The sequence below is a fragment of the Hemiscyllium ocellatum genome, chromosome 25, assembly GCF_020745735.1.
Source record: "Hemiscyllium ocellatum isolate sHemOce1 chromosome 25, sHemOce1.pat.X.cur, whole genome shotgun sequence".
In the NCBI taxonomy this organism is placed as follows: domain Eukaryota; kingdom Metazoa; phylum Chordata; class Chondrichthyes; order Orectolobiformes; family Hemiscylliidae; genus Hemiscyllium; species Hemiscyllium ocellatum.
Genome location: NC_083425.1, coordinates 54,989,990 through 55,012,486, shown reverse-complemented (window position 1 = coordinate 55,012,486; position 22,497 = coordinate 54,989,990). Strand labels below are relative to the sequence as shown.

General features: G+C 45.7%; 1 protein-coding gene across 2 annotated transcripts in view; it reads left to right on the top strand.

Annotated features, from left to right (window-relative positions):
- The window catches only part of LOC132827693 (protein HID1), a 129,498-nt gene that overhangs the window by 7,501 nt on the left and 99,500 nt on the right, over positions 1 to 22,497 (top strand). For both annotated transcript variants that reach the window (XM_060844366.1, XM_060844367.1), the window contains exons 2-3: positions 13,285 to 13,434; positions 18,860 to 19,030. In XM_060844366.1, coding sequence (XP_060700349.1) covers positions 13,285 to 13,434; positions 18,860 to 19,030 — 321 coding nt within the window. The remainder of the gene's footprint in view (positions 1 to 13,284; positions 13,435 to 18,859; positions 19,031 to 22,497) is intronic.

The window sequence follows — 22,497 nt, the reverse complement described above, 5'->3', positions numbered from 1 at the left end:
TAATAGCCCTTTGTTATTCCTAAACCAAGCCTGGGATTCTACTCTGTCTCCCCCCCATAACCCTGCATCAATCCCAATCTATCCCACTGCCTACTTCCTCACTGTCAACTCACAGTCTCACTAGGGCGGCACGGTGGCACAGTGGTTAGCACTGCTGCCTCACAGCACCAGAGACCCGGGTTCAATTCCCGACTCAGGCGACTGACTGTGTGGAGTTTGCACTTTCTCCCCGTGTCTGCGTGGGTTTCCTCCGGGTGCTCCGGTTTCCTCCCACAGTCACAAAGATGTGCGGGTCAGGTGAATTGGCCATGCTAAATTGCCCGTAGTGTTAGGTAAGGGGTAAATTAGATTAGATTACTTACAGTGTGGAAACAGGCCCTTCGGCCCAACAAGTCCACACCGACCCGCCGAAGCGCAACCCACCCATACCTCTACCCCTACATATACCCCTTACCTAACACTATGGGCAATTTAGCATGGCCAATTCACCTGACCCGCACATCTTTGGACTGTGGGAGGAAACCGGAGCACCCGGAGGAAACCCACGCAGACACGGGGAGAACGTGCAAACTCCACACAGTCAGTCGCCTGAGGTGGGAATTGAACCCAGGTCCCTGGCGCTGTGAGGCAGCAGTGCTAACCACTGTGCCACCGTGCCGCCTAAATGTAAGGGTATGGGTGGGTTGCGCTTCGGCGGGTCGGTGTGGACTTGTTGGGCCGAAGGGCCTGTTTCCACACTGTAAGTCTAAGTCTAAGTCTAAGTCTAAGTCCTCATCGATCCTAAACTAACCTGTTCTCTTTCCAATAATTCCACTGCCCTATCAGTCTCCTCATGTCTCTGCATCAATCCTAAAATGTTCACCGGGGTGCGATTAATTTTGATCTTGAGTTCAGTGTTGCTGACAACTATATTTATTCCCAGTAATCTTGCAAAGGTGGTGGCAAGCCACCTTCCTGAATCACTGCAGGGAGGAGACTCGAGTGGTGACGATGAAGTCAGATTGCTGTCTGCGATGATTTGGAGGGGAGAGTGTTTAAGCTGTTGCCATGTGGGGTGGGGGAGAGAGACTGGTCCCCTTGCAAGGGAGATGTTGGTGAGTTCATCCGGGCAAGTAGCTGTGCTCTCTCCTGTAGATAGTATACTTTACACCCACATTATTACCGGTGATAACGACGAGTCTGGTCTTAAGGTTGGCAATTAAGCAAACTGCTTTTTTTAAATGTGTGGAACGTCTTGAACAGTATTGCAGCTGTATAAACATATTTTGCTGCTTGTAAACTGAACCTGAGGGGGTCAGGGGTCAAGCCGGATTGAGCCACACGTCTCAGCCCTGTTTATGTAGCCAGAAATTAACTGTAGCCAGGTCATTTATTTTCTCACTAAAGGTGACCCTCAAGATATTCATGTGGGAACCTTTCCATGAATGATAAGTCTCTTGAAGGTCAATGGTTGATTGTTGGCATTTGTCATGTTAAGACCATAAGTCACAGGAGCAGAAATTAGGCCATTCAGCCCATCGTGTCTGCTCCACCATTCAATCATGGCTGGTAAGTTTCTCAACCCCATTTCCCTTTTTCTCCCAATAACCTTTGATCCCCATGATACTCAAGAACCTGTCTATCTCAGTCTTAAATGTACTCAATGACCTGTCCTCCACAGCCCTCTATAGCATTGAATTCCATAGATTCACCACTCCCTGGCTGAGGAGGTTTCTCCTTATCTCCATTCTATAAGGTCTCCCCTTTACTCTAAGGCTATGTCCTTGGGTCCTCGTGTCTGCTACCAATGGAAACATTTTCTCAACAGCCACTCTGTCCAGACTATTCAGTATTCTGGAAGTTTCACTTAGATTCCCCCTCATCCTTCTAAACTCCATCGAGTATAGACCCACAGTCCTCAAAAGTTTTTCATATCTTCTAGATGATCCTTATGAACATAAGGAGTAGGAGTCTGTGCCATCATTTAATATAATTGTGGCTGATCTCCTCCCTCAACTCCACTCTCCTGCCTGCTCCCCATATCCCTTGAATTCCTGACAGACCGAAAATCTGTCTGTCACAACCTTGGGTTTATTAAATGATGGAATATCAACAACCCTCTGCAGAACAGAATTGCAAAAAAATTTGCAGCCCTTGTGAGTGAGGAGATTTGGCCACATTGTCACTTAAATGTTCAATCTCTTACCCAGTGACAGTGCCTGTGCTTTCTAGGATCCCAGCCTGGGGAAACAATCTCCGTGTTGACCTTGCCATGCCCCTTCAGAATATAGAATGTTTTAATGCCAGGGGGGTGGTTGAGTTGTTACCAACAACTCCCCAGCCACAGTCTGAATGCTACCCAGCTTCTGTAGACCCTGTGCTACTTCTCTATTAAAGGGAGAACCTTTTTACAGTGTGTGGTAGTGGACTGGAACTCACTGCTCACAACTGGGTTGCAAGTGAAGATAATCAATGTGTGCAAAGAGAATTTAGAAATGCACTCAAGGGCGATGGGGATAGCATGGGGGAATAAGGCTGACTGAATTGATGGGGCTGAATGGTCTCCAGTGTCAGAATCACTTTGTATATGTGAATGGGATTGGCCGTTGTGTGATTGTCAGTGAACAGCTCCAGTTCTGACCTTCTGCTGAGTAGAAAAGTCATTGCTTTACCAGCTAAGGATGTTTACACAGGACAATTCCCTGAGGATCTTCAGCGCTCAGTGCTAGAAAAGGGAAAATCAGCTTTGGTCCTTGCTCTTGACCTCTCCACCGACTCCTGTTTGAAGGGGCATACCTGTGTGCGTGTCATAATCTGGCTTAGATGTGATAGCTCATGAGTTGAATAGTTGGATACACATGATTTGACATTCTAGGAATTCCTTTAACTGGTGATGTTAAGGTTTGACTGAGTGGAAACTCGACGCTTCACTGTGTGAGGCCTCATTGTGGGCAGTGGGTTACGAGAGGTGCCCACAACTGCTCCTAAAATGTAACCTCGTGAGAGTCAGGAGAGGTCCACAGAAGGAGGAAGAAAATGGAGGCATAGAGCAGCAGGGAGGGGTGCCCCTGTCAGGCTGTACAAGCAGTTTCTGCTGTGCCCTGCTGTGTAAAGGTGCTGTATTTCACACAGTCACAGCAAGTTGCTGGTGCTGAGTGCCAGCTGCTGTTTGGATTGATTGTGTAGTTCCGTGTCACAGACACTGGAGAGCGGAAGGCTGGATGTTATTTAATTAACATCTGTCCTCCTTCCATGACGTAAGGGAAAATTGTACTGTCCTGCCTGACCCTGCCACACATGAAGAGCTTCCCCAACCCCCACCGTGGTCTTTATATTCATAAATAGAAGAATAATCCACATCCGAAACCTTGCTGAAATTGTCAGATCAGTTGTCCTGCTCAATCTCTGACCTTCTGTATTAATTTGTGTGAGGTTTCTCTGGATATTGGGTGAATGTCCTGGTGGAGCTGGCCCCTGGTGGGTCAGGATGTCTGCAGAGTGCCCCCACCCTCTGTGGGTGAGGATGTGTGGGGGTCTTCCCCCTCCCCCTGTGGGTGCGGATGTATGAGGATCTTGCCCCTCCCTCTAGTGGGTGAGGGTACCCCCTCTCCCTCTCAGAACCAGGCTGTGGATGACACTGGGGAACAATTGGCCATTATTCACAGTCCAGCCTGACTCGGCCTCCCAGCTGAGCCAAATGTCATCATTTCTGACCCATGTGAGCAGACTGGGAGGTGAATGTGTTGTTCTGTTCTCCCTCCTCTCCAACACTGACATCAGTGAGAGGGCTTCTCTTGTCAAGTGACTAACTCTTTAGGTTGCACAATGTGGTGCATTGATTTCTGCTTTGAATTCGCCCACATTGTGCTAGCTGTGGACTTGGGACAGTCAGTGGGTAGAAAGCTGTGTTTCCACGTGGGCAGCTTCTGAGTACAGCCACTCCATGACCAGAACATGAAGGTGGCTTGAGGTGTTTCTGAGTGCTGGCAGGTCACCTTCACTCTGCCCACACCACCTTGTGAGTGGGTGATACCTGCTTTCTTAAGATGTGCAGTTGGATTTACCCACCAGTTTTGTGCTTGCTGATCTATACAGGCTTATGATCTGACAGTGCCTCAGTTTTAAAGTTCTCATCCACACATTCAAACTCCTCAAAGTCTCACCTGTTTATCATCTGCTTCAGTTCTGCAATCCTTTCAGATGTCTGTGCTCCCCAGTTCTCTCTTGTGCATCTGTAATGTTAATGACTGTAGCATGGCACGCTACAGCCTGTCAGATGTGAAGCTGTAGATCTCCCTGTTCTTCATCACTCCACCCAGATCACCTTCAAGGTGCACCTTTAAAACCATGTTTTTGACCAAACTTGGTCATCTTTCCTAAAATCACCTAATGTGCCTTGGGGTCGCTGTGATAAAGCAAATTAGAATATTTTACGCCGTTAAAGACTGGTGTAAGTCCAACTTATTTTTAAACCAGAAACATAACATTAATGATTGAAGCTCTCAGCAAATCCACACTTAGGACATGCTCAATACTGGCCTAGTTTCTTCAGTGCTCTGGTTTCTTCCCACAATCTAAAGGTGTATGGGTTAGGTGCATTGGCCATGCTAAATTGCCCATAGGGTTCAGGGATGTGTAGGTTAGGTGCATTAGGGGTAAATATAGGGGAGGGGGAATGGGTCTGGGTGGATTATTCTTTGGAGGTTCAGTGTTGACTAGTTGGGCCGAAGGGCCTGTTTCCACACTGTAGGGATTCTTTGACCCTCCCATAGAATAATAGAATGTTTATGTCACAGAACAAGGCCGTTCAGCCTGCTCCATCTGGACTGGCTGTCTCCAAGATCAATTCACCCAGTCCTCCTGACTCAACTTTTCCCCCATAATCCTTTGCTTTTTAAAATCTTTTGATAACTGTTCACTGCTTTGATTGAACCTGCCTCTACTACTCTCTTAAATAGTGCTTTCCTGGTCCCAGCCACACTTTGAGTGGGTTTTTTTCTCAAGTTGCTCCAACTTTTTTTGACAGTTGCCTGAAATTTGTGTGCTTAGTTCTTTAACCTTCCACCATAGTTTCATGGTTTCTCCATACCTATTCTGTCAGAGAATCACCGAATCCCTGTGGTGGAGAAGCAAGCCATTTGGTCCATTTGAATCCACACAGACTCTCCAAACAGCATCCCACCCAGACCGGCCCCATATCCTGCATTTCCCATAGCTAATCCACCTCACCTACAGATTCTTGGATGCTTTGGGCAATTTAGAATGGCCCATGCAAACATTGGGAGAATGTGAAAACTCCTGAAGGTAGAATGGAACCCAGGTCCCTGGCGCTGTGAGGCAGCAGTGCTAACCACTGAGCCACCTTGTGATGTTGAACACCTCTAACAAAATCCTTTGTGTGTCAGTCAGGACACAATCCTCATTCTTGGAAATATTCTTATGAATCCTCTGTGACCTCTGTATTGTCATCATCGCATCTTTCTGAAAAGGTAGTTTTCTGGTCTGGATGCTGTACGCTCACTGAGTCTGAATCATTGTTTTGTACAGAAGTACTGTAACATCATTTGTGATATTGAAAATTCAGAGGCAGGAAGAGATGGAGTGTTGAAGAGAGAGTGTAGGGAGAGATCCACACTCCTAGGTGAACATAAAAAAATCCCATGATCATGAGAAGAGGAGCAGGATGTTCTTCTGTGTATCCTGGCTCATATTTATCTTTCCAGCACATCATTAAACCAGATTATTTAGTAACTGTGATTGGATTATGTTTGTCGTTTTTCCTATATTAAAGCAGTGAGTACACTTCCAAAAGCAATTAAGAATTGCATCTGTGGAACATCCTGTGATCATGCAAGACGATGTAAATAAAAATCTTTCTCTCATTGTTCAGTAACATCATAAAACAAATATACCTGTTGCATGGATTTTACAGCAATGTAAGGCTCTCTACTGTTGTGAATTTTTTGATTCTTACTGATTCTAGATGTATTGTAATTAGTGATTCAGATTTACTAAGATGAGCACTGAAACTAAACCCGTTCCTGGTGGCAAAGTGGTTAGCACTGCTGCCTCACAGTGCCAGGGACCCGGGTTCAATTCCAGCCTCGGGCGACTGTCTGTGTGGGTTTCCTCTGGGTGCTCTGGTTTCCTCACACAATCCAAGATGTGCAGATTAGGTGAATTGGCCGTGCTAAATTGCCTGTAGTGTTCAGGGATGCGTCGGTTAGGTGTGTTAGTCAGGGGTAAATGTAAGGTAGGGGAAATGGGTCTGGGTGGGTTACTCTTCGGAGGGTTGGTGTGGGCTTGTTGCCTAAGGGCCTATTTCCACATTGGAGGGCTTCTAATTGTAATGGGGATCAGCAATAAAGCCCCTCAGTCCTCCCTCCCCCCACCCCTGTATTGTTCTGAATTGGGTGTTAATATGACAAAGCCTTGAGTAGGCCATTTGCTCCTTCAAGCCTGTTACATAGTAATCTCCGTGCTCATCTGGTTGCAGTGTCAACTCCACTTTTCAGTCTATCCCTCATAACCCTGACTCTATCAAAAATCTAACACCGCCTTGTTTAAATTGACATTTTTCTTCTTGGGATGAGCCTTTCATCCTAAGACTGAAGTGGGTGAGCCTTCTCTGAAGTGCTTTGAAAAGAGTTTCAGGGATCTTGGGGTTGAAGTCCATAGCTCCCTGAAAGTATCCACTCAAATAGATAGGGTGGTAAAGAAGGCATATAGCATGCTTGCCTTTATTGGTTGGGGCATTGAGTACAAGAGTCAGGATTATATGTTGCAGCTTTATAAGACTTTGGTTCGACCACGCAAAGTATTGTGCTCAAATCTGGTTGCCACCTTTATAGAAAGGATGGTTTTGGCAAGGGCACGAAAGAGGTTTACCAGGATGCTGCCTGGATTAAAGGGTATGAGCTGTAAGGAGGGGCTGGAAAGACTCTGGTTATTTTCTCTGGAGTGGCAGAGGCTGAGGAGAGACTTGATAGAAGTGTGTAAAATTAGGAGGTGCATAGATAGGGTTGACAGTCAGAATCTTTTTCCCAAGGGGCATGCATTTAAGGTGAGAGGGGAAAGTTTTTTTACACAGCATGGTAGGAGTCTGGAATGCGCTGCCCAGGAGTGGTGATGGAGGCAGATACGATAGGGGCATTTAAGGGACTTTAGAGAAACGCATGAATATGCAAGGAATGGAGGGGTATGGACCAAAGTGAGGGAAAAGAATTAGTTTAAGTTGGTATCTTGTTTGGCACAACATCATGGGGCGAAAGGCCCCTCCCTACGCTGTACATTTCAGTTTCTATGTTCTTGCCTTTTTAAATAAGGAGAGACCAAAACAGTCCATGGTATTCTGGATGTAGTCTCGCCAAAGGCCTGTACAGTTGCAGTAAAATGTCCTTCCTTTGATGCTCCATTCCCTTTGGAAAAACAGCAACATTCCATTTGTAATTGTGAACACTTGTACATACCTGCAGAATAAAGGTTTGTGATTCATGTATTTGGGCACCCAGGTCCTTTTGAAAGATTGCTGCAATTTCAATTTCAACGATATCCCGATTTTCTATTCTTTCTGCCAAAATGGACAACTTGGAAATTTACCCGAGCTCTGCTCGATCTGCCAACTTTCTGACCAGTCACTGAACCTATCTGTGTCTCTTTGCAGTCTCTCTCTACCTCCTCTCAATAACTTACTTTCTGACCTTTATTTGTGTCGTCATCAAACTGAGCCACCATATACCCTGTAATTAGTTGCTCTATTCACATGCTCATTGTAAATAGTTCAGAAACCAGCGCTGACCCCTGTGGCACTCCACTAGAAACAGCATGCCACCTTGAGAAAGGCCCACTTATCCCCACTGTCTGCTTTCCGTTGGCCAAACCATTCCTTATACCCGAATATCCCTTCATTAGAGTTTAGGTTAGATTAAATTAGATTACTTACAGTGTGGAAACAACAGGCCCTTAGCCCAACAAGTCCACACCGACCCGCCGAAGAGCAACCCACCCAGGCCCATTCCCCTACACTTACCCCTTCACCTAACACTACGGGCAATTTAGCATGGCCAATTCACCTGACCTGCACATTTTTGGGCTATGGGAGGAAACCAGAGCACCCGGAGGAAACCCACGCAGATACGGGGAGAATGTGCAAATTCCACAGACAGTTGCCTGAGAATGGAATCGAACCCATGGAATTGAACTCCTTGTTCAAGGAGCAGCTACTGCGTGTCCTCGATAGGTATGTACCAGTCAGGCATGGTGTAAAGGGCCTTGTGAGGCAGCCGTGGTTTAGTAAGGAATTGGAGTCCCTTGTGAAAGGGAAGAAGGCGGCATATGTAAAGATGAGGCGTGAAGGTTCAGTAGGGGCGATTGAGAGTTATAAGGTAGCCAGGAAGGAGCTAAAGAGGGAGCTAAGAGAAGTGAGAAGGGGACATGAAAAGTCTTTAGCTGGTAGGATTAGGGAAAACCCAAAGGCTTTCTATAAGTATGTCAAGAATAAAAGGATGACTAGGGTAGGTATCGGTCCAGTCAAGGATAGTAGTGGGAAGTTGTGTGTGGAGGCGGAGGAGATTGGAGAGACATTAAATCAGTACTTTTCATCAGTATTCACTCAGGAACAGGACACTGTTGCTGATGTGAATATGGAATCACAAATAATTAGAATGGATGCCCTGGAAATATGCAGGGAAGAGGTTTTGGGAATATTGGAAAGGATGAATATAGATAAGTCTCCTGGGCCTGATGGCATTTACCCCAGGATCCTATGGGAAGCTAGGGAGGAGATAGCAGAGCCATTGGCCTGGATTTTTATGTCGTCATTGTCAACGGGAATAGTACCAGAGGACTGGAGGATAGCGAATGTGGTCCCATTGTTCAAGAAAGGGAGTAGGGATAGCCCTAGTAACTATAGGCCAGTGAGTCTGACTTCAGTGGTGGGCAAAGTCTTAGAGAGAATGGTAAGGGATAAGATTTATGAACATCTGGGTAGGAATAACGTGATCAGGGATAGCCAGCATGGTTTTGTGAAGGGCAGGTCGTGCCTCACAAACCTTATTGAGTTCTTTGAGAAGGTGAGTAAGGAAGTGGATGAGGGTAAAGCAGTAGATGTTGTGTATATGGATTTTAGTAAGGCGTTCGATAAGGTTCCCCATGGTAGGCTAATGCTAAAACTTCGGAGGTATGGCATTGAGGATACATTAGAGGTTTGGATTAGGAATTGGCTGGCTGGAAGGAGACAGAGGGTAGTAGTTGATGGATTATGTTCATCTTGGAGCGCAGTTACTAGCGGTGTACCACAAGGATCTGTTTTGGGACCATTGCTTTTTGTTATCTTTATAAATGATCTAGAGGAAGGACTTGAAAGCTGGGTAAGCAAGTTTGCGGATGACACAAAAGTCGGTGGAGTTGTGGATAGTGAGGAAGGAAGTGGTAGGTTACAGCGGGATATAGATAAGTTGCAGAGCTGGGCGGAAATGTGGCAAATGGAATTCAATGTAGCTAAGTGCGAAGTCGTTCACTTTGGTAGGAATAACAAGATGATGGATTACTGGGCTAATGGTAGGCTACTTGGTAGTGTGGATGAGCAGAGGGATCTTGGTGTCTATGTACACAGATCTCTGAAAGTTGCCACCCAGGTAAATAGTGCTGTGAGGAAGGCATATGGTGTACTGGGCTTTATTGGCAGAGGAATTGAGTTCCGGAGTCCTGAGGTCATGTTGCAGTTGTATAAGACTCTGGTGAGGCCTCATCTGGAGTATTGTGTGCAGTTTTGGTCGCCATACTGTAGGAAGGATGTGGAAGCTTTAGAACGAGTGCAGAGGAGGTTTACCAGGATGTTGCCTGGAATGGTAGGAAAATCTTATGAGGAAAGGCTGAGGCACTTGGGGCTGTTCTCATTGGAGAAGAGAAGGTTTAGGGGAGATCTGATAGAAGTGTATAAGATGATTAGGGGTTTAGATAGGGTAGATACTAAGAACCTTTTACCGCTAATGGAGTCAGGTGTTACTAGGGGACATAGCTTTAAATTAAGGGGTGGTAGGTATAGGACAGATGTTAGGGGTAGATTCTTCACACAGCGGGTTGTGAGTTCATGGAATGCCCTGCCTGTATCAGTGGTGAACTCTCCTTCTTTATGGTCATTTAAGCGGGCATTGGATAGGCATTTGGAAGTTATTGGGCTAGTATAGGTTAGGTAGGATTCGGTCGGCGCAACATCGAGGGCCGAAGGGCCTGTACTGCGCTGTATCCTTCTATGTTCTATGTTCTATGTAACCCGGGTCTCTGGCGCTGTGAGGCAGCAGTGCTAACCACTGAGCCACCGATACATGATGTGCTCTTGAGCCTCACCATTTGAGGAGTTGACTTAACAAATACCTTTTCAAAATCCAAGTACATTGTGAATATTGCTTTGTCAAAAGACTCCAATAGGTTAGTAATACACAACTTCCCTTTTGCAATGCCATGCTAACTTTGACTGATCAGGATTTGTTTTTTTAAAATATTCTACTATAACCACCTCGATAATGGATTATAGCATCTTCCCATTGACAAATATTAGACAAACTGATTAGCATTTTCTTTTTTTTTCTGGTCCTCCCGTGCCTCCACTCTTGAATAAAGGCATTTAATTTGCAATTTTCTAATCCACTGGAATTCTTCCAGAATTAAAGGACTTTTGGAAGATTGGAACCTCTGCAGCTGCTATCTGTGCTGCCGAGATGGGATGACAGATTTTTGCATGATTATAAAAGGCCATCAGGCCTGGGGGAGGTGTCAGCTTTTAGATCCAATTGCTTTCCTTGCACATTTTTCTCTGGTGTTGGTGATTATTTTAAGATCGTCCCTCCTTATCACCTTTGATTCTCTTTGGGAGGTTTTTGGCGAATTAACAAGGTAAAGGATTACACAATGAATGGCAATACTCTGGATAGCACTGAGGATCAATGGAACCTTGGTGTGCATGCATGTGGAGCCTTGAAGTCATCACAACAGGTGGTTATGAAGGCATATTGGGTACTTGCATTTATTAGTTCAGGCCTTGAATGCAAGAGCTGGGAGGTTATGAAGGAGCAGTGTAGAACATAGGTCAGTCCACAGCTGGAGTACTGTGTGCAGCTCTGGTCACCTTACTATAGGAAGGATGTGATTGCACTGGAAAGGATGCAGAATGGGTTCAGTGACTTGAAGACAGTAAGGACTGCAGATGCTGGAAGCCAGAGTCCATAGTTGTGGAGCTGGAAAAGCACAGCAGGTCTGGCAGCATCTGAGAAGCAGGAGAGTGAACGTTGACTTTCTTGATTCTCGGATACTGTCTGACCTGCTGCGCTTTTCCAATTCCACATTTGTCGACGTAGAAAAGACTTACTTGGATGTTGCCCAGGCTGGAGCAATTCAGCCTGAAAGAAAAAGATTGTATAGCTCTGCCCCTCATAGTTCCTTTTACCCCTCATAATTTTGTATGCCTCAATCCGATTTCCACCCCCCCCAGCCTTTTCTGCTCCAAGGAAAGTAGCACGAGTCTATGCATCAATGTGGAGTTTAAACAGATTAGCTATTCTCTCACTGAATGGTACAACAGCTTTGAGGAGTAAGATGGTCTGCTCTTGTTCCTGAATTAATACATGCTGGTTGAATCTCTCCACCTTGCACGTCCCAGCCCTTCACAACTGCTGTAAAGGTGGTCTTCAAACATTTCCCACTGCTGCTGTAATCCATTTCCATTTCATAATTCTATCTGTTTCACTCCTTTAGTAATTACAAGTGCAGTGATTCTGTCTTAATGAGCTAAATCTATCCTCGTAATAGTTGTTCGTTTAAGATATATGACAGTGTTAGTGTGGGACATTTGGGAGTTTCTGTTTGTTGTATTCCATTTCACCAAAGGTTGAAAAGTTACATCCTTATTTTCAAATCCCCCTGTGATTTCACTTGTTCCGAGCTCTGTAACTCCCTCTCATCGCTATGTCCCTGCGCTGCAGCTTCTTGTGTCTCTCCAGTGCTGGCCTTCTGGACTGTGTGGATCCATTTGTCCATCATCTCTGGCCATGCCTTCAGCTGTGTAAGCCTTTGTTATGAACTTTGTGCCCTAATCCTCTCTCTTCCCTTTGTAAAACCTCCCTCTCTGACCAGTTTGTTTTTAGTCCCTGTTGTCATACCTCCTCTTTCAGGTTTCATCGGATTATATTTCCGTGAAGTGACTTAGGACATTGTGAAATGTTAAAGACAAAGTTGTTGCACAGCATTAGGTTGGGCATTGTTGGATTGTTTCGGGAGTTTCTTTTGTAAAACCAGTCTTTGTTCTGTGTTCAGGAACTAATTTTAATTTTGAACTGCCTGGGAGGTGTGATTCTGAGAATGTATTGCATACTGCGGCAAATTTTATGAAATTGTTTTCTGAAATAATGATCATCGCTGCACTCAAATTCCTCAGTTGTGTGGTGTTTCAATTGGCTTTGAAACAAGGATTGATTCACAGCGAGTCCTGTTCATCCAGTATCCCCTGGGCAGGTTGATTTACACTGGTTTCTGGTCTCGCTCCGCCTCAATTTTAAGATTCTAATCCTTGCATCCCTTCATGACCTCACCCCTGTGCTTACCTTTTCCCAGTCCTCTGGGAACTCTGTGCTCTTTCGCTTCGGAATTCTGGCATGTCCCAAATTTTCAGTTTTGGGAGTCGTGCCTTCTGCCTTGTCTGTAAACTGTGAGATTTGTGTCGCTAAATGTCGCTGTTTGTCCAGATTCCTGTCCTTTTGTTAAGGTGCTCCTTAATATTAACCTCTTTGACTAAGCCATCCTATTATCACTCTTCTTCTTCTTCTCCCCCCCCCCCCCCCGGTCAGATTTTATTCGAAGATACTGTTGTGAAATGCCTTGGGAATTCTACTAAAGGAGTAATCTCCAAAACAAGTTATATTCTTTATTCTTTGTTCATGGGAAGTGGGTGTTGCTGACTTGATCAGCATTTACTGCCAATTCCTAAAGGCCCAGAGGGCAGTTCAGAATGAACTGTATTGCTGAGAGTCTGCAATCATATGTAGGTCAGGATGATGAATTTCATTCCTGAAAAGACATCGGTGAACCAGATGGGTTTGCACAACAGTTGTTCTTGTGGATGCGATGAGCTCTTCAGTCCAGATTTTGTTTAATCCAAATTTTGCCAGCTGTATCGATGGGATCAGAACCCATACCTAAAAAAATATTAACCTGGGTCTCTGGATCACGATTCAGTGGCATTACCTCCGGGTCCCCTGTTGAGTGGTTCAGTTTGATGTTATTGTTTCTCATGCTGTTTCTTGTATTTTGCAGCCAGTGGAAGCCACCGACGATGCATTCTGGGATCAGTTCTGGGCTGACACGGCTACATCCATCCAGGACGTGTTCACCTTGGTGCCAGCAGCTGAGATCCGAGCAGTCAGAGAGGAGTCACCCTCTAACTTAGCCACCCTGTGCTATAAGGTATGGAGGCCATCTGTCCTTTCCTGTGAACTGTGAGCTCAATTGTCTGAGGAATGTTTGTCATGTGAGTCAAATTATTTCTCTTTTCTAGCACCCCTGTTGAGGAGATGTGCACCACAAGTTAGATGTAGGGTAAACCTCCCTCAACAATGTTCCCATGAAACACTTCCTGGGCAGGTACAGCATGGGGTTAGATATAGCTTTCTCTACATTGTCCCTGTCCTTGTGGTGTTTGATGGGGACAGCACAAGGTTAGATACAGATTAAAGCTGCCTCAACACAGAATAAGATGAAGCTATGATGATATTGTTTCCAGTACTGATTTAAATATTGACCCAGGAATTTTGTTGTATCTCGCATCAAGTTTTTAGAACAGTCCGAATCGTCTTATTCTGGAGCATATGCCGTTAGCATTAGCATCCCGACTGGGTTTGACAAAATCTCAATTTTAGCCAAAACAGAGATATTTTTAAACCATTGTCTAAACCAGCCCTTGATTTTTAAAGATTGTGCATTTTAAATCTAATTAAAGCTGTTTGCAATGAATAGTTTCTAATCAACCCTTTCAGAGATGTTGACATACCTCTGGAGCAGGTGGACTTGAATCCAGGTCTCTCAGTTCAGAGATAGGGACACTACCAAGAGGACCCTGTGAGAGTCGCTCCTCAACTGTGGGTGATAAGATTCAGCTAATGTCTGCAAGTCTCACTGAACTTTCAGTGAGAGACAGGAGACAGTTTGTAGCTAATCAGCTGCAATATATTAATGATTTAGGAAATGAAACATGGTACATTTTATGACATCCCAAATGAGAATGGGATAAAGTGCAATCTTCAAATAAACATTAACTGCTGTTCATTACTATCCCCTATTATCGCTGAATCTGGAAGGACTTAGCGGTCATCAATTAAGAACAGCATAATACCAATTGAAAAGGACTATTTGTCGGGTTGTGATCTCTGAGCCAAGAGATCTAGGTTCAAGTCCTACCTGCTGTAAAGGTGTGTTGTAACATTTCTGAGCAGGTTGATCAGAAAATTTTCTTTTTGACACTGATTGAAATTATATTTCTTGAACTGTCTTTTCCTTCATGTGTACTGATATCGTATAGTTAGAAGCTGAGTGTATGCTCAGACTGGCGTATTAAGAGTTTGAAATTATCCCTGTTAGTTTACCAGTCTAGAAAACAGGCGGGCTTAGTATAATCCCGGACAAACGTGTACCTCACACTCTGTGTCACTGCACCGTGTTTGGAGCATTGTTCAGTAATCCCCCCAGCTCCCAAATCCAGTATGTGAGCTTGCCCTGATCTGAACTGTCACCCAGCCAGGTCAGTTCCTTCCCCCAGTCACCTTTGGGCCAGTAGGGTCTGTCTGTAATTTCTTCCGTCCCCAAAAGCTGTGTGTATATTAGTGGCTGAATCAGCTGTCCAGTTTAAAGTCATTGGAAGCAGTGCATTCATAGGCTGAACAGGAATGAGGGCAGGCTATTGGCAGTACTGAGTGTTTTTAACACACGTTGCTTTGTCTGTTCTCTAGTATTTCAGTACAATGGTCAACAAAAGCTAAAGTTTGGCTGAGTTGTAATTCCTCTTGTGTCTAAGTTCAAGTTCAGCATATAATCTGAACCATTGATCCCATACATGACTGAACGAGGTGACTCTGTTCAAAGTGGCATTCTTTAGATTTGAAGTGAATGTGTCTGCCTGTTAGAAGAGCTGATATTGTTCTGATGCTCTGGCTAACGTGCCCCTTCCAAAGAATGCCACTTAAAAGCAGATGATTTGGTCATTTTCAAAAAAGAATCGTTCACAGGGTGTAGTCCATCTGGTCCAAGTGATTTTTTTTTCCACCTTTTAGTTTTCCCAACACCCTTCTCCTTAGTGATGACCACTACATGTACCTCTGCTTCTTGATTCTCCTGAAGTTCTGGTATGCTGCTGATGTCTTCCACAGTATGAACTGATATAAAGTACCTATTCAGTTAGAGTCATAGAGATGGAAGCATGAAAACAGACCCTTTGGTCCAACCTGTCCATGCCGACCAGATATTCCACCTGCCAGCACCTGGCCCATATCCCTCCAAACCCTTCCTATTCATATACCCATCCAAATGCCTCTTAAATGTTGCAATTGTACCAGCCTCCACCACTTCCTCTGGCAGCTCATTCCATACCCATACCACTCTGTGTGTGAAAAAGTTGCCCCTTAGGTCTCTCTTATATCTTTCCCCTCTCACCCTAAACCTCTAGTTCTGGACTCCCCTACCCCAGGGAAAAGACTTTGCCTATTTATCCTATCCATGCCGCTCATAATTTTGTAAACCTCTATAAGGTCACCCCTCAGCCTCCGACGCTCCAGGGAAAACAGCCCCAGCATGTTTAACCTTTCCATATAACTCAAATCCTCCAACCCTGGCAACATCCTTGTAAATCTTTTCTGAACTCTTTCAAGTTTCACAACATCTTTCTGAAAGGAAGGTGACCAGAATTCCACGCAACATTCCAACAGAGGCCTAACCAATGTCCTGTACAGCTGCAACATGACCTCCCAACTCCTGTACTCAATACTCTGACTAATAAAAGGAAGCATACCAAATGCCTTCTCACTATCCTATCTATCTGCGACTCCACTTTCAAGGAGCTATGAACCTGTACTCCAAGGTCTCTTTGTTCAGCAGCACCCACTACCATTAAGTGTATAAGTCCTGCTAAGATTTACTTTCCCAAAATGCAGCGCCTCGTATTCATCTAAATTATATTCCATCTGCCACTTCTCAGCCCATTGGCCTATCTGGTCCAGATCCTGTTATAATCTGATGTAACCCTCTTCGCTGTCCACTACACCTCTAATTTTGGTGTCATCTGCAAACTTACTAACTGTACCTCTTATGCTCGCATCCAAATCATTTAGGTAAATGACAAAAAGTAGTGGGCCCAGCACCGATCCTTGTGGCACTCCATTGGTCACAAGCCTCCAGTCTGAAAAACAGCCCTCCACCGCCACCCTCTGTCTTCTATCTTTGAGCCAGTTCTGTATCCAAATGGCTAGTTCTCCCTGTGTTCCATGAAATCTAACCTTGCTAACCAGTCTCCCATGGGGAACCTTGTTGAACGCCTTACTGAAGTCCATATAGATCACATCTACTGCTGTGCCCTCATCAATCTCTTTGTTACTTCTTCCTCCATCATTTCATTGTTCCCCATTACTACTTCACCAGCCTCATTTTCCAGTGGTCCAGTGTCCACTCTTGCCCCCCTCTTTCCTTTCTAAATATCTTAAAACAAAAACTCTTGCAATTTTGTTTTATATCCTGAGTTAGCTTACTGTCATGTTACTCTCCTTCCTGACCGTGCAAAATCCTCTGATATTCCATCGCGTTCCTAACTTTGTGACATCAGACTGCCCCACTTACCTACAACAGTGACCAGACTTTGGAGTATTGGGACTAATTGCAAAATCATGGTATGAATGCATATTCCACCTTTTTTTGAAAGTGGTGAGGAAAGTTCCCTACAGGCTACCTGATAGTTGCCTGTCCTGCTGTGGATTGGCAGATCTTCTTTACGGACATTGGGCAAAGCCTTAAGTGATTTGCCACACAGCCAGTGACACAAATCTGTTCATCTCCTGTGAGTGCAGCAGCCAGACAAAGACTACCCTGGCTTCCTCGTTTGTACTGAACCCATTTGCATTGTTCCTTTCCATTGTGGTAAACATTGAAGTGCTTCTGTCAGCTATGTGTCACTTGAAGAATTGAACAGCTCTAAAGGAGACCCTGAACCTATCATTTTCTTGCCTGCTTGTTTTAAGAGCCATCCACTTCGTATCCCTCCTCTGCTCTTCACCCTTAGCTGTGCAAACTTCAAACATTTCCACTTCAAGCATTTATCTCATTCCCTTTGGAACTTAGTGGGAACCCCCAGTGGGTTCCAAATTGTAATTTGCTGGGACAATAAATGTTCCCTGTTTCCCCTCTACTTTTGTAAATTATTTTTGCATCTTTGTCCTCTGGTTGTTGCTCAAACTGCCAGTGAAAACCTTGTTTACTCTGTTAAAACCATTCATGTTTTTTTACCCCTCAATTTGTTCGTTCCTTAACTTTGTCTGCTATTAAGGAGAACAATCCCAGTTTCTCTACTGTCTCATTTCCTTGTCTCTGGTGTAAACGGAAATTCTTCTCTGTATCCTCTCGTCTCACTGTTCTGTGTTTTATGTCTTTGCTGATCATGTGATTTGTGTCTCCATGGCTGCCCCTCTCCATGGTGACCACTACGTGGTTTGAAGAAACCACAACTTTTCAGGAAACGGAAATGTCTTTGTGGAGTGTTTCCTTCCTCAGTCTAATCGCAGACCCCACTTACCGCAGATACAGTATGTTGCGGTTCTAAGAAAATGCTTGGGATAAATAATGTTGTCCAGTTTCCCGTTAATAAACCAGTGATGACAACGTGCGAGTTACTTTACCAGTGAGTAATCCAGAGGCTTGCGCTTGTCACTGACAGTGTTGAACACTGACCATATCAGTTTGTGGTTGATTCAAGCAGAACATCAGGAAATATAAAGTTCTTCTCCTTGAAGTGACGGTGAAGCTGTACGGTTGTTGTAAAACCTAACTGTCCTAGCAATTTGCTTTGGAGAAGGAAGCCTAATGTACCACCCCAGCTTGATTCATATGTGACTCCTATCCCAGAGCAAGGTACCATAATAAGTAAATTAACAAATAACTCTGTATCAAATCAAGACTAGCACTTCAAGGTGAAAGCCCACCACTATCTTCTGCTGGCTTTATCAGCACCACATGCACGGCAAGAATATACCCCAGTGTTACACAGTGACCGACCTGTCCCCACCAGTACTGTACCCCAGTGTTACACAGTGACCGACCTGTCCCCACCAGTACTGTACCCCAGTGTTACACAGTGACCGACCTGTCCCCACCAGTACTGTACCCCAGTGTTACACAGTGACCGACCTGTCCCCACCAGTACTGTACCCCAGTGTTACACAGTGACCGACCTGTCCCCACCAGTACTGTACCCCAGTGTTATACAGTGACCGACCTGTCCCCACCAGTACTGTACCCCAGTGTTATACAGTGACAGATCTGTCCCCACCAGTATTGTACCCCAGTGTTATACAGTGACGGACCTGTCCCCACCAGTACTGTACCCCAGTGTTATACAGTGACAGGCCTGTCTGCACCAGTACCTGTACCCCAGTGTTATACAGCGGCCGATCTGTCCCTATCCGTACTGTACCCCAGTGTTATACAGTGACAGACCTGTCCCCCACCAGTCCTGTAGCCCAGTGTTATACAGTGGCAGACCTGTCCCCACAGCACTGTACTCCAAAGTTATCGAGTGACAGCCCTGTCTCCACTGGTAATATAGGTTGTATAAATGTGTTTTTTCTGGTCCCTCCAGGCTGTTGAGAAGTTGGTCCAAGGTGCTGAGTCGGGCTGTGCAAGTGACAAGGAGAAACAGATTATTATTAACTGCACTGAGCTGCTGACGCGCATCCTGCCTTATATCTTTGAGGATCCAGATTGGAGAGGCTTCTTCTGGTCAACAGTTCCTGGAGCAGGCCGTGCTGGGGTAAGGTCTATACCAGGTCCTTCCCTTACATTGCTTTGGAGTATTTCTCAGAACAGCCAATGCCAGCACCTTTGTTTGGGCTTTTGCTGAGTTTTTATGACCAAGGGCGTTCATTGTACATGCACAGTAAATCTACCATGGGACTTCTCAGCAAAGAATTATATAGAAGCAAGGAGGGAGAGACTGGGGGTGATGACTGAAAGCTTGGTGGTATCGACATGCATTTCTGGGTGGAGAGTGAGATGGTGAAGGGTCTGGAAATAATGTGGCTGAGTCACATCCAGCAGCAGTTTGATTCTTCTTCCCCCTCCCCCTGTGCTGAGCATCAATTTAATCCTGAGTCTGCAGTGAGTAAGATCCAGCCTTACTCACCATTGTGAGCAGGATTAGAAAATCCACTCCCTGTTATGACAAAGATCAATTTCTCTCCAGTCCAGTCTTTATTGATTGAAATCGGTTACCCTATGACCTTCGTGACCGAGTGAACCCTGTACATAGTAAGAGGGATCAAATCCAAAACCGTTGAAAACCAGGGAGCACCGACTGAAAAGGAGCCAAAGGCAACACGAGGAGAAACTTATTTTTTAGCAATGAGCGGTTATGATTTGGAATGCCTACCTGATGGGAAAGTGGAAGCAGGAGGGTTCTAAAGGGAATTGCATAAATACCTGATTGGGAAGAGATTAGCAGGCTGTGGGATTAAATTAAATTGCTTTCGAAAAGAGCCAACACGGTTTCAGTCAGCTGAATTACTATATTTTGTGCCATCCTATTTGATAATTTTATTCTGATAGTTCGGCAAATCACTTTGTTAAAAGTAGTGTCAACAAGATGAGAGTGGAGGAGAGGTTTGGGTGGATGATTGCAGAGTTTAATTTCAGATTGAGCAAGCAAGACACACACACAACCAACTCCATTACTCGTTGTGAAATCCATCAGCTGGAAATTTGTACCTAATGCACTGCTGAATTGGCTTCATGTTAAAGAGCCACACCCTGTGTCTCACACGCCCTGAGACCTCGGGCAGCTAGCTCGGGCCTTGCCACGATACTCTCTGAGAAGAAACCTTCCATTTTCAGGTTTGCCTTTACTCCACATTTTATCTGTTCAAATTGGGAATTATTTGCCAGTTATTCCTGGAACCTCCAAGAATCTTGAGACAACTGTTCAGGAACTTGGTTAGGTTGCAATGCTTGAAACAGCCACTGCTATACTACTGGCCAACTCTCAGAAGATTCAAAACGCATTGCAGGGATTCAATGCAACAGGACTTGCATTCATACAAGCAGATGTGTCAATCCTCCCCAGACGCGCACACGCACACACACACACACACACACACACACACACACACACACACATACATATAACCATACATGCAAGTATGTATATACCTGCGTGTGCACGTACACCTGTCCCCACACAGACAAGCATGCACATACATACATGCATGCACACACAAACAAGTTTGCATCTATCCCCAAGCACACACCTACACACACAAACATACATATACCCGTCTCACCACACACACATGCAGGCACACAGGCAAATGTGTCCATATGTGTATATATCTCCTCTCACATACAAGCAAATATATATCCTGCCGACACACAGGCGTGTACATGCCCCTTCCCCCAGATAAGTGTACATATTCCCCCCCCCTCTTAAAACGCAGAGGCAAGCATGTACATATTCCCTCAAACACATGGGGCAGGCGTGTACGTATTCCCCCCCTTTCCCCAACATGCGGGGACAGGCGTGTACGTATCTCCCCCCTCGCCCTTCCCCAACACGCAGGGTCAGGCATGTACGCGTCCCCCCCCCCTTCGCCAACACGTGGGGTCAGGCGTGTACGCGTCCCCCCTTTCGCCAACACGCGGGGTCAGGCGTGTACGTCCCCCCCCTTCGCCAACACGTGGGGTCAGGCGTGTACGCGTCCCCCCCCTTCGCCAACACGCGGGGTCAGGCGTGTACGCGTCCCCCCCCCTTCGCCAACACGCGGGGTCAGGCGTGTACGCGTCCCCCCCCCCTTCGCCAACACGCGGGGTCAGGCGTGTATGCGTTCCCCCCCCCCCTTCGCCAACACGCGGGGTCAGGCGTGTACGCGTCCCCCCCTTTCGCCAACACGCGGGGTCAGGCGTGTACGCGTCCCCCCCCCTTCGCCAACACATGGGGTCAGGCGTGTACGCGTCCCCTCCTTCGCCAACACGCGGGGTCAGGCGTGTACGCGTTCCCCCCCTTCGCCAACACGCGGGGTCAGGCGTGTACGCATTCCCTCCCCTTCCCCAACATGCAGGGACAGGCGTATACGTGACCACTCTTCTCCCCCCCCCACCCTCCCCAACACGTGGGGACAGGCGTGTACGTATGCCCACCCCTTCCCCAATATGCGGGGACAGGCGCGTACGTATCTCCCCTCCTTCCCCAACACGCGGGGACAGGCTTGTACATATGTCACCTGCCCCCTCCCCCCTTACCCAACATGCGGGGAGAGGCATGTACCTATCCCCTGGCGTGTACATATCGCTCCCACCCTCTCTCTCCCCCCCCCCCCCCCCCCCCCCCCCCCCCCAACACAACACGTGGGGATGGGCGTGTACGTATCCTACCGCCTTCCCCCACCCCCATGCACATATAGGCGTGTATGTATCTCTCTCAGTTTCACATACAAAAACATCCATTTTCCTGTAGTTAAAATGAAGAGAGCCACGGTGTAAATTGAGAAAGGGTTTGTGTTTAAAGTAAAGAGCATGAAGAATGTCTGAAACGTGATTCGACTGGCACTTTGAAATGCTTCGAGATTACGAACACCTCTGTTCATTTGCAAGCCTCTGTCATACCTTTAAGTGAGTCATTAACAATGGGCATTGCAAACTACAATTCTGCTTATTGTGTGCCGTCCTCCGACAAATGTTCTTGGTCCAGTAAATGTCTACAATCTTTCAACACTCAATAATCTTGAGTGTGTTTCAGAATCTGATCAGCAGCTAGTGAAGAAACAGCAGAAGCCCCTGTAGTAATAAGCTGCCTGGACTAACATACTTGATGTAGCCATAGTGGAAGTCTTGACAAAAATCATCAGTGGGCTATTTACAGCATGACCTGATCATACCAAGTGATGTCATTTCGCGGAGATATTTTAAATCAAACCATTCAGATATGCTGAGACAGAGCTCTGACTCAAAAGTTGGGACATTGCCACAGTGTCACAAGAACCCCTATTGAGATTCTGGATACCAATCTCAATAAGATACACCAAATATATTCATCTAATTCAATAAGACTCGGGCATTCAGTTCAACTGGATCTACACTAGTGTTTTACATTTGACAAGGGCTTCCCCCTAACCTATTTCATCTGAAGCCCTCAGTAGGATGTACCCTTGCTTTCCTTTAAATGCTTCTCAACTATTTGCCTTAATGTCTTCATGTAGGAGAAAGTTCCAAATTCTCACCACCCTGTGA